The 12,471-nt window shown below is 39.4% G+C and overlaps 1 protein-coding gene across 7 annotated transcripts in view; it reads right to left on the reverse strand.

Moving 5' to 3' along the window:
- ppip5k1a (diphosphoinositol pentakisphosphate kinase 1a) overlaps positions 1-12,471 on the reverse strand; it is a 35,876-nt gene that overhangs the window by 16,457 nt on the left and 6,948 nt on the right. For all 7 annotated transcript variants that reach the window (XM_042406144.1, XM_042406126.1, XM_042406106.1 and 4 more), the window contains exons 3-17: positions 11,083-11,278; positions 10,415-10,505; positions 9,853-9,938; positions 9,136-9,290; positions 7,726-7,827; positions 6,489-6,650; positions 6,262-6,383; positions 6,061-6,162; positions 5,132-5,218; positions 4,962-5,037; positions 4,750-4,859; positions 3,729-3,814; positions 3,507-3,632; positions 2,043-2,164; positions 816-998 (exon numbers count right to left, since the gene is read on the reverse strand). In XM_042406144.1, the coding sequence (XP_042262078.1) occupies positions 816-998; positions 2,043-2,164; positions 3,507-3,632; positions 3,729-3,814; positions 4,750-4,859; positions 4,962-5,037; positions 5,132-5,218; positions 6,061-6,162; positions 6,262-6,383; positions 6,489-6,650; positions 7,726-7,827; positions 9,136-9,290; positions 9,853-9,938; positions 10,415-10,505; positions 11,083-11,278 (1,806 nt within the window). The remainder of the gene's footprint in view (positions 1-815; positions 999-2,042; positions 2,165-3,506; positions 3,633-3,728; positions 3,815-4,749; positions 4,860-4,961; positions 5,038-5,131; positions 5,219-6,060; positions 6,163-6,261; positions 6,384-6,488; positions 6,651-7,725; positions 7,828-9,135; positions 9,291-9,852; positions 9,939-10,414; positions 10,506-11,082; positions 11,279-12,471) is intronic.

A 12,471-nucleotide genomic window follows, 5' to 3' on the forward strand; every position in this document is an offset into this window, starting at 1 on the left:
AAAGCCAATTAAAAATAACACAGAACAAATTAATTCTGACTATTTTCACAGCACAAAGACTTCAAAAGGCCGCTACGTGTGTGTGCCACTTTGTAATTTGATTTAATAATTAATCTGCAAACAGCACATGAAATGTAATCCTTTCTGCTTTCATTACAAGCAGTTAGTAATCCTGTGCATGATCAAAGGAGATATCGTCGGGCGATCAAGTAGACAGACAGGTTAATATGTCTCTACATATCATCCTCCCGGTCTAACATCTACTGTGGGAAACATTTGTCAAAAAAAAAAAAACTTACTTCTACAGTTTGGGAGGAGTGGCTGTAGTGGTTTTAGATTTTGAACACGCATACAGACGTGCACACGGCTAATGATAACCACAAAACAGAACTTGTTGGCCTGTAAGCAGCTCAACTTATGCATTTAGGGATGAGTGAATTTCTCATTTAAACCACAAACGTAAATCATGAGGAATATGTTTTTAATCCTCTATGTTCTGGTTCAGTATTGTCTGTCCCAAGAACTTGTTCCTTGCAAAGATTTAACATCTTTAACCACAAACTAAATCTCAATCCCTCCCCATGAACTACAGACTGATCTCTGAGTTGCAGTTAATCTGTAAATTATTATACTTTTACTGCAGCTGATCCAGATGCTGCAACCAGACTTTAAAAACAAAAACAAGTCACGACACATGATGCATGACATCACATGTGCTTCCTGTGTCAAAACCACCGTCTACTGATTTACAGCTTTGTTTCTCAATGTCATTTCTCTCCTCCTTCCCTCTCAGAACAGATGAATAAGCTAATCACCCTGTCGTAGTCTTCGTCGGTGAAGTCCCTGTCCTTCTGCAGAATCTCGTGGAGTCGGGCCTTGACGCGGTGCTGGCAGCTGCTCAGCGAGTCGCTGTCGTTGTCCAGCAGGCCGTTCATGTTGGCGCTCTTCACCATCTGCACCAGGATGGGGGTCAGCTCACCCTCCAGAGCCAGCAAGCCCTGCTCACACACACACACACACGGACACACAAAACAAACCAAATGAAGTGTAGTCTGTGATTTGTTTTGGCAACATATTTGATGTAAAGTGATAGTGATGCATTCCTGTGTTTTTACAACAGTGCAGAGATCATTTATCAGCAGTGTGGAAAGTATTTTGATATGACAATATGTTCCTGACATGACAGTGATCTACACAATGTAAATATATCAAACAACTTTTATAAAATAATACAGTAAAAGATTATTTTCACAGTTACAGTTATTACATATCAGTCAGGACTCCCTTACATGTAAAGCTGCTGTTTATCTCTAAAAGGCTAAAAGATTAGTTTTGGCTCAGAGAAGGCTGCTTTCCTTTCACAACCCTTTGCTTTCTCCTGAAAATGTGTCTTTTAGTGTCATTTACGACTACAGGTGGCGCTCTTTTCTTTCTGTTCAAACAAAATGTAGATTCCTGCTTGTTTTAACTACAGTTTTTCTATTAAATCAAAACCAACAGGTGTAGACATTTCTGTAAACATAAAATCCATCACCTTCTGTATTTTATCCAGAAAGAGTTAACTGCTTTATAATAAAGTAAAACACTTTAATTAACTGGCTGTAGGTTGAATCAAATGTTTTAATTGTGATACAAAGCAAATAAATAACAAGAAAACAAAAAAACAAAAATATAAGACCCTACTCTCTGGACGCTGCTTACATTATTCATTTCTCGTTGACATTGGGGGTGTAGCTTTGTATTTTGCATAATGTGTCCTGTGTGTTTTTTGCTTTGTAATGTTTGTTATTGTGCTGTTATATGTTTTAATTGCATAAATAACAAGAAAATAAAAATATTACTATTCTCTGGACGCTACTTACATCACATATACGCACAATGTCAACTAGAAATGAATAATGTGTTATTGTGTGTAGCTTTGTTTTTATTTGTAACGGACTGTAGATGAAAATTAGCTTCAAAGCTAACTCTGGTACAGAACATCAAATGTTAACATTTATATGTTTAAAACTGTACATAAATACAATAACAATAATTATTACCTTTGCGAAAGCTGCGGCCGTCATCTGCACCCTGCCTTCATCAGACGCGTATATCTTCAGGTCATGTCTGTAGGTGCTGTGTAACCGTAGCAACCCACAGCCTGGAAATCCAGCATAGTCTCCTACAAGGACACAGAGACAAAACAACAGCATTTGTGATCACACACATATATATATATATATATATACTGCCCATGCTGGTTTAAAAGACACTCTGGATCTCTGCCAGGATGAATTCTGACTTTAACTGAGTGACAATGAAACGCCAGCAGGAAGGTGTTTTTTTGGGACGGGCAGAGGAATTCATACCAACTTAAAAACAAGCTCATGTGTGACTTAAGACACACTAACTGTGCCCCACATGTCCATCTGCAACTGGGCTAAAATATCTTGTGATTTGTTTTCTCTTCCTTATTGAAGAGTGTCGCTTTCCTCGTCCAGTTTTTCTTTTGTCATGTCCTAACATCTCATATTCTAAAGATCCTAAACAACCTTTATGTGTTCCACCTTTCTTTGCTTCTTTGTCACCGCTGTATCTCATTTCCTTTGGTTAGAGTCATGTCTTTGATCTGTGATACGAGCACAAACACTGTCCTGGAAGCACCTCGCTGCGTTAACCCAGATTATCTTGTTTACAGCAGAGTTATGTAAGGAAGTAATGAGAACAGCAGAGGAAAAAGAAGAGAGATTATTTGCAGGCAGAACAGCTTTAAAATACAAACTATTTTTTGGGATTTGACATAACAGAAACAGTTTAATTATATGAATAAAACTAATAACAGGATCTACATAGTAGATTGTTGCTTAAGCATCATTGTTTATGGATTATAATAAACTATTTATACAATATTCTCTTTCTGAGGGTCTTCCACTGTGTCTTATAGATACAAAACAGAAGGATAATGGTCTTTTGACCCACTTTTCATGCACCTCTTCCCGCCTCTTGTTCTGACCTTATATGGATCAGAGGCTGCTCAGTGTGGTGGCACATGAGCAACTCCGACTCAGCCTCTTAGTAGGGCAGCGATTAACGATTATTTTCATTATTGATTAATCATTTAGCCGATTTTAAAAATGTCCATTCCAGTTTCCAAGAGTCCACAATGATGTTGTCAGACGTCTTGTTTTGTCTGACCGACAGTTCAAATTTACAGTGATATAAAACAGCAGTAAATCCTCATATTAGAGAAGCCGACGCCACAGAATTCAGACATTCTTTCTTAAAAATAAAGACTCAAAACGATTTATTAGTTATCAAATTAGTTGCAGATTAATTTACAGTCAAACAACATAAGTGATGGTGGTTTGTATATATATACACTTAAGAACTCTGATTTGTTTCCATATATCTGATGCTTTAACTGAACTGTTATAACATCTCCCCAACAAACACCGATTACAAATTTCTGACAATTTCTGACTTTTGAGTCTAGAAACCCTGCTGTGTGTGTGTGTGTGTCTCACCTTGTCCTCCGGGGTACATACAGCGAAAGGCCCTTCCAAGCTCCTCAGCCTGCACTCTGCCAGCAGGAGTCAGCTCTCCTCCCCACTTCAGCACCAGAAGCAGAGACGGACCTTCCTTACGCGTGTCTGCAAACACAATCCAGAGGAAGTCAGTTAACAGTCGCTCCAGTGTTTATATACCAACACCAGTATATGTACGTTGAGAGACTGATTCCTTCTTACCTTCTTCCTCACTCGAGGTTTTGGGCTGCCCATGGGGCAGGTAGGTTAGTTGCACTTTTCTGTTGATCCCCGAGAAGTGGCCGTACCTTTAATCAGTAGGAAACATAACACATCTGGAATCATTAAAAGCCAAAGCTAACAGACTACTAATGATGTGTTGTTACTACTGTAGAAACTAGAGCTAGTTAATTAGCTGATTAATCAATTGAAAAATGAATCATTGTCATTATACAAGCAAAAATTTGCTCTCAAATTTGCAGATTTGCTTCTTTTCCTTGTCATACATGATAACAAACTGAATATATTTGGGTGTTGGACTCTGGCAAGTTATAACAGCCATTTTTTTTTACCATTTTCTGACATTTTAAAGACCAAATGATCAATCGAGTAAATAATAGATTAATTGATGATGAAAATAATCATTAGTTGCTCCAGTAGAAACAGGTAAGAATTGTCCGGTTCATTTTTTATATTCTCTGAAACAGCATTAGTGTCTCTAAGTTATCATGCCGATATGTGTGAAGGTCAGAAAACTATTTGCTGTTACAATTTGCAGACATGTAAAAAGGTCTGAGAGACAATGGCCTTCTTCTCTCTGTGTACAGACTGTTTATTCAGCTCCGTATGGCAGATAGTGACTCATGTGTCATAAGCACAGAGAGCACAGAGAGAGAGAGAGAGAGGAAGCCAAAAGCAAAGTTGGGAAACTCTGTCCCGACCGCGTCTGGGAAACTGACCTTCTAAAAGTTTACTTAGTGAGGTTGTTCATATCATTTAACACAAAAATACCAAAATCACTTCCTGGTTCTGACGGTATATTTAGGTGAACTTTGGGTTAATGCAAGGTTTCAAGCTTTTCTTAACAACCGGTCTACGTCAGAAATCTGTATTTTCTTTTTTCCGCTGCCTGTCGTGGTTCGAAACAATTTGCTGAAATGACCCAGAAAATGATGGATATGAGATTCGGGGGGGGGGGGGGGACTGGTGGTTACAGAAGTGGCCCGGTTCACTTATCGCTTACATTTCCAGGACAGTCTTCAGCTGCTCCAGTTTGGATTTCTTCTCCTCTATTTCGCAGTCGTTGTGCTGTCCTAGTTCTGCTAACAACTGCCTTGTGATGTCCAGCACCTCCTGTTGCCGTTAGAGACGATACAGATGTTCACCACACACAGGCTGGGACATATGAGCGTTAAATATTACAAGTTTAAAACGTATAAAGTCATGCTTTGTTACCTGCAGTTGTTTTGGTTTCTTCAGCTTTAATTTCCCAGTTTTGTATCCTCCGTATTTTTCAAATAGATCAAAGAACCTGGATGAATGAAAAACAAACTTCAAATTAATCAAAAGTTTTAATATTTAAAAATCAGTCACAGAAGTAAAGTTGTAAAGAGGAGATAACCTACATGGGGTTGCGAACCTCCATCTTCATCTTTTGTTTGGGCGTTCTGTCTCCATGTCGGATGACGGCGATGACACAGCGTAGCTCCATCCTGAAAAGTGCACATGTAAATCTCATCAATCTCATCAATGGGACTCGAAAATGAACACTATGTTGTTTAACTTGTGTTGATAAAATCTTACAACTACAAACATTTACTAATAGTCATGTTGTTACGTTGTTCCTTTCTAAACTCTTGTAAGAGGACGATAAAAAATACTTTAAACCATTCTAATTAATTAGAACAACACATATAAGATGCAAGACTGTAACAACAATATTAAGCTCACACACACACAGGTCAGACTCTTTGTGTAAGGTTTGAAGTTAAACAGCAGCTCAAACTTTGAGAGGTGGGTTCTAATTTAAAACTCAAGCACTTGAAGTCTCAAATGTGTAGATCAGTTACCGTGACAACCACCCAGCTTTAGCAGATGTGAATGGGTTTAAACATTAAAGATACATTTCATAACTTGAGAAATGTTTGATTGTGTCTGTTTGACCAACAGCAATTTTATAAAACAATTAGAAAACCATTTAAGAACACAACTTAATATTTATGTCTGCAGTGTTTCTATCAGGTAACTTCAAGTCTGCTTATTGATACTGTTCATCCTTATTTAAAGTACATACAGTCATAGTGTTGTCTCAGTTTTCAATCCAGGTGTAGCTGATGAACTCAAAGTAAGTAAAGTTTATTTCTAGTGCACATTTAAACACAGCCTCAGCTGACCAAAGTGCTGTACAAAAGGAAAACATATATATAATATGTAGGTAGGTAAATTATAATAATACACATGATGATAACTTCTATCCAAATTAATTTGAAGTACACTGAACACATCTCCGCTGCAAACATATTGCTAAACTGGTTTTTCTGGTGTTATGACTCACATGGTCCCTGACGTGGTGGGAACGATGGGGATATCTTCTGCCTCAGTAGGGATGGACCAGGGAATCTGAAACTGAGGAGCCAGCTCTCGCATCACGATGTTCCTAAAAGAGTCACGAAGAGACACAAATTCAATCCACAGATCTGAATGAGAAACAACCAACGTCAAGCACGAACGACAGATAAATTTAAAAAAAAGGTACCCGAGGATCTTGGCACAGTCGTCGTAGTACTTCATCGAGTTCTTCACAAAACTGAAACCGTTGACGTCACACACGTAGGAGTGTCCGTTGGCTCGGAGAAGGTCGAAGCCGCACACCGTTTGCTGCAAAAATGTTTTGAGATGCGAAAAGCGGAAAATCAGCGATGTAAGAAGGAAGTTTAAGTACAACAAACCAGACTGTATCAATATCATTCTCTTTTTGCTTACCTTGAACGCTAGACAGACTTTACGCGCCACCAGTTTCTCCATGGCTGAGAGCATGACCGGGTAACGGACCTCCTTGCCTTCGCTGTCTCTCTCCACCTTCCCGTCCAAAGCGGGAGACTTTCGGGCCTCAGCGTGAGCGTAGTCCGGCCCCACAGTGTAAACCTGAAGGGGACAGGAAACACCCACAACCAACAGACATCCTCTCAGTCATTATTTTTAAATTTTAAAGTAATGCACTGACTGAAATTATTATTGTTCCACAGCACAAAAAAGTAATATGACACTAAAAAAAACACGAATTAATTTTGGGCCTAAGATTAAAATTAACTCTACAATTAATCTTTATTGGAATAATCAGTTACTGGGTAAAAAAACAATATGTCAGGGAGCTCTGTGATTGGACAGTCTTGCCAATATAAAAACAAGGAAACCACAATCTGGAGTGACATTAAGACTAACCAATCACACTGCACTTTTAAGAGTGCAGTGTGATTGGTTAGTGTTGCTAATGCTAGCTTGTTGCTAACACTGTTTTCATGACTGAACTTGAAGAAGCGGGGTTGTATGAGGTACTTATCCATAGTCAGTGTATCACTCGCAGTAGATGGCGGTCTGCACTACGCCAGTTTGGAGAAGCAGACACAGAAGCTAAGTAATGTACTGCTGTGGACAAGGCCGGCAGCATAATGTCAAAAAAAAGAAAAAAGAAAAAACAAAACAAAACAGTTTAAGTGTACGCTATATTTTTAGAATAATTTCATGCTGCACACTGTATTACACAGCAGCTCTTTGGGTCAGAAAGTGCTGTTGCGACATAAAGTGTGCTGCTGCATGCGTAGGGATATGAAGGTGCTACGGTTGAGAAAATGTAGTGCTAAAGGAAAGGTAAAGGTAAAGCAGTGAAAATATTCTGATATTGATTTTTTTAAGTGGTTAAAATATGTTTTGCTGCTGGCCCCATCCACAGCAGTACATTGTTTAGCTTCTGCCTGCTTCTCCTACCTGGGGGGATGCGGACTGCCATCTATACCATCCATATAACCCCACTCTGAAAAATGCGAACTATCCCTTTAACACATTTTTTTAAGGATTCTATCAGCCCACAGATCATGTCTGTGTTTTAAAGGGTAGTTTTTTTACAATAAATACTTCAGGGAGACGTTTGGATTTATTAACCAGCTGCTTGCTGGTGGACGGTTCACGGTTCGTTGCTGCCAGTAATCACCGGATACTCTACCTTCACGTCAGTGCCATCTGTTGGCATGAACTCTTCATAGATGTAAGAGCCAGTCTTCCTCACGCTGCTCTCCGGTGAGTACACGCTGCTCCGGCTCCCGATCTACACAAGTCACAGAGTGAGTTGAGTGAGTAAAAAAAAAAGTATTGTGAAATGACAAAGCCATTAGTTCAGCTGTTCTCTGTGCACAGTCTCTTTAAGATCCATCACGATCAGAACAAAAAGGGCTGCAGCTCCATGTTTGGCAACTGATTTATGATAATGATCCGTCTCTGGCAGAGCAAAAGACTCATGTACTGTTTCAAGTGTTTTATGAGAGGCTACTAAGTGGTGCAGATTAATACCTGTTGTGTTCTACTCTGTTCACTTGATTAACAGTTGCCATTATTACTTAACAGATAAAAGCAGGGGTGTACATTCAAAATGTCAAGACCAGCCCCGGGGCCTGTAACGCTTTTCCAAATATAACACGAGTGCTGTTACTTCAGGCGCACAAGTGCACTTGGATGGAGGTGAGGGGTGGCTAGAGTCTAAAAGCCAAATCAGACTGAAGCCAAACGACGAGTCCAAAGCACTACAATTACAGGGAAAAGTTTCAGTAGTGTGGAACTCCAACTCACAGTCTGTGAAACACATCAGTTTGTTCCTGCTACATGTACAAGTGTTAGGATAACCAAGGTTTCTGCAGCATTTACATAATTAAATTAAGACCTTTTCAACACCACAAAGAAAGCAATTTAATATTTTTTTTTATAGACACACTGGCCAAAGAAAAGAAAACCAAAGGGGAGAATATGGCCTACAATTATTTATTTATATTAGACAATTATATCACATTTTTGCAGTACTTTCCAGCTGTATATAACAATAATTCTTAGTAAAAAAAAATCAATTAATGTGACCTGGACCCCTCTAGGTGGCAGTAAATGATGGATGGATTAACTAATTACACAACAATTAATTAGTTGATTTAAGTTTTAGTTAAAACTGACACTTGTCTATTATGAGTGGATGAGCTTCCTAGCTACTGTAGCTAGCATTAGCTTAGTTTGCTGCAGGTCTAGTCAGGATGACTGAAACTCAACAAAAAGTCTGACTTGTAGTTTTCTTCTGATGGCCTGTGATGACACTGCTGTCTACTGCAGACAAGAAAAACAATATAAAAGACCTTTGTAAACAAAACCTTCTCGTGCACTTTTTTTAGTTAAGTGAATTCAATGCTTTTTAAGACTTTTCAAGACCTGCAGATACCCTGTATGATGCTCACTGCGGCAAATAAACACCAGTGTTGACAGGACGGTTACAGGATGGTCACAAATTTGGTGATTTTTTTTTGTAATTACTTGTCAGTTTCATCCCACTAGTAGCATTAAAGGTTATAATTTATGACTTTAGCATGAAATGAAGGACCTTTCTGAAGAGGCGCTGGCTGCCACCACCAGCAGACGTGGGGTAGTAGATGTAGACGTTGTGGTCCTCGGCACAGACGGGCTTCTCAACGAAAGGCTTCTGGAATATTTCTCCGTTCACCTCCACGTGGTCCTCTCCTTCCACCAGGTTGCACTCTGAGAGACACACACATACAAAGCAGATGTTAAGTCCCCATTTCACTACCCTTATAATACACACAGATGTTGCTCGCCCCATCGGTGTTTTATTCCTGAGCCCCCCTGTGGAGCAGCTCTGCGCTCTGAACCATGTGACGTTCATCGGTTGTTGTTAAAAACAGTCGTTACTTTCAAGGAAAGGCACCAGACATAACTGATCGCTCATCGGTTCAGGGACTGCCTCTACGTCACTGTGTAAAAACAGGATTTAAATGCCAGACACAACATATCACAGCACTCAAGTATGGGACACTTGCAACTGCTTCACATTTGATACTATATTTATCCTCAAGCTGAAATAAAACCAATGCAGTCTTAAAATTAACGGCATGAACAGGGGCTGGGGGGGCTGTTTTTCTGACAGATTTTTCTTGAGGAGGAAAAAAAAAAAAATCTTCCAGAATTAAATCAAGAGGTGGAGGGAATGTAGTTAACTTTGTATTGTCTTTACTCCCATTTGCTGTAACTGTAAAGTAAAAAAAAAAAAAAAAGATATATTGATTATCAATAGCAGACTGACCATCTGGTTTATCTGGGTCACGGTTCAGCACAGCATAGCGTGGTAGATCTATCCCTTCCTCCTGCAGGATGCGGTACACCTCCCTCCTGGAAAAACATGAACAAATGTTAATTAAAAAACTATTATCATTGTTGTCTTTCAAACAATACTGGAGATATATAGACATGTTTTAATCATTGAAAAATTCCTAATCTATGAATATGCAAACGTTTTTCATGTCAAAGGTTTAACTGCTGGACACAATATGTCTCCTGCTTCACTTCAAAGTCCATTCTCAGTGTTTGTGCACTGGAGGCGTCACGTTTCCACATCACGTTTGTGTGAGCTGCATACTGCACAATGGCTCCCAGCTAGTTGTGATGTCACAAATCATGCTCGTAGGTAGGCGCACGTGTTAAACTGCAACTTGAGCTGAGCGCAAAAGCAGCGGATGAATGTGAGAAAGGGCCTTCTAGTGTCAGTCTCTGGACATATACTATGCACAGTGAAGCTCAAACATCCAAAATGACAAAAAAAACATTTTTTAAGAGGAGGAAGGGGACTTGGAGCTATGTGGATTTACCTGTCCTGTATGTAGTACTGCATGTTCAGGTCATTGAGGAGCAGAGGGTTTCTCAGTTTGGCATAGCTCACTGCCTTATCCAGCGGGAATCCTGGTTGATATGCAAAGAATTTATTCAATAATTATAGAAAACATCCTGTTAAAAGTTACAGATTTTACAAGATTCAAAAAAATACTGAAACATCGTTGGAGAAAACAGACTCACATGGCACAGAATGACTCTGTTCAGGGTTCACCAAGTTGAATTTAAGACATTTTAAGATATTTTTAAACACACATACTTGTTTCATAATCTCATCGTTATTTGTAAATTGAATTTAAGACTTTTTAATATCTTCTATGAAGCTTTTTTTTGTTGAGGAAACTGAACGCTTTTGAAAAGAATTTTCCGGACCTGCGGATTCTCCGTGTGTCGGACTAAAAACATAATGCTGACATTGTGTTACAAGACAGACACTCTGTTTAATGTGTAAATGGTTGAACAGCTGATAAGGAGCCCATGTGATCACTCAATGCATGAAAACACAAAAAAATGCATGTTTAGAAATCCTATAGAGTCGTCTAGTTGACTATAGGCCCTTTAGGGTGAATAGAGGAAACCTGTTTATCTTCTGAATGCAGGTGATCACTACTCTGTCTATCTTTGTGTGTGTCAAAGACAGTCGTACCCTTGGAGTGGAAGGAGATGAGGCAGTCACACAGAGGCCATTTGTCCACGGGCTCGTTGAGGATGACGTCCTCTGGGAAGATGACCACGGTGATGTACTCAAACCTGCACAGCCTCTCCAGGATCTGGGTCATCGGCTTGGACTTGGACTTCTTCATCATGCAGCAGATCCCCACCATGATCTGTTGCTCCGGGGGCTGAGTAAGGAGGAGAAAGAGAGCGATGTTGTAGTGAACCGTTGAAGGGCACGAGAAATACAATGGCAGCTTTGTCCCGCAAATCTCCCAAAAAATCTCACAGCAAAGAACTGACTGTGCATAGAAATAGCTACACATGTCAACAACAGAGAGAGATGGCTGTAGTGTCTGCTACTTTATGAAAGCAGAAAATAGAAAAGATGAAGAACTCCACTATGGCTGTCAAGGGTGCTGAATGTTAATTTAGGGCACTTTCACACCTGTGGTTCGGTTGGAACCAGTCATAATAAAGTTATTTCCTTCCTTTTTAGTTCTGGTCTGCTTAGAGGACACACCAACATTTTACAAACGACCGAGTCAGTTTTGGTGGGGAAATCAAATTGATTGAAAAAGTTATGCAGACTTTTTACTGAACATTGTGACACAAGAGCTCACAAAGAAATTAATGAGCGTCATCGCTCAAGACTGTAACTCCGACGTTATTTTATGAACAGTGACATCCAGGGAGGAACTGGACAAATGAGAATGTCATTATTTATTATGAACTCTATTTAACTAAATGTATTTCTGGTAATGATATGTTAGGACTATTTTTAAGTAGAAAAAGGGGAACAGGGGTCGCAGATTAGCCTTGGCTAGAAATCCTATATGCAACACATCTGTTTCATGTTATTTTAACCTGTGACAATGTTTTTTGCATCGTCCCTGACAAATAAACTAATAAATATAATGGATAAAAAGAGACGTATTTTACCATAATATTACCCTGGGAGGAGGTAACTATGTGCATACCTGTTACCATCGTTACAATATATATGTTGCGTTTACATTTGTTTATGAGACTTGGCTTACTTCACAGTAACGAGCAGCAGATTTAATAGTATTTTAACTTTGGAATTAATTACAATCCTGCTGTTTGTCTGTTTTGCTTTCACGCTACAACTACGCTGCACCAGAGTCGGCCTGGTGGTGGATCGAGACCCACTCCAGTAGTTCAGCCCGCGTCGACTGGCTTCACTCCAGCCAAAACAAATCATTTTAAAACTCTTAAGATTCGGTGTGAAAGCACCCTGAAAGCCATCTGCTGATGACTCATCTGTGATTTTCACAGATAATCTGATGCTTTTGAAGCCAGCACAGATAGCTCAGGAAAGGAACAGATTATAGTAAAAAAAGATTATGTGGTTTGACAG

The sequence above is a fragment of the Thunnus maccoyii genome, chromosome 1 (genome assembly GCF_910596095.1).
Source record: "Thunnus maccoyii chromosome 1, fThuMac1.1, whole genome shotgun sequence".
Taxonomy (NCBI): Eukaryota; Metazoa; Chordata; class Actinopteri; order Scombriformes; family Scombridae; genus Thunnus; species Thunnus maccoyii.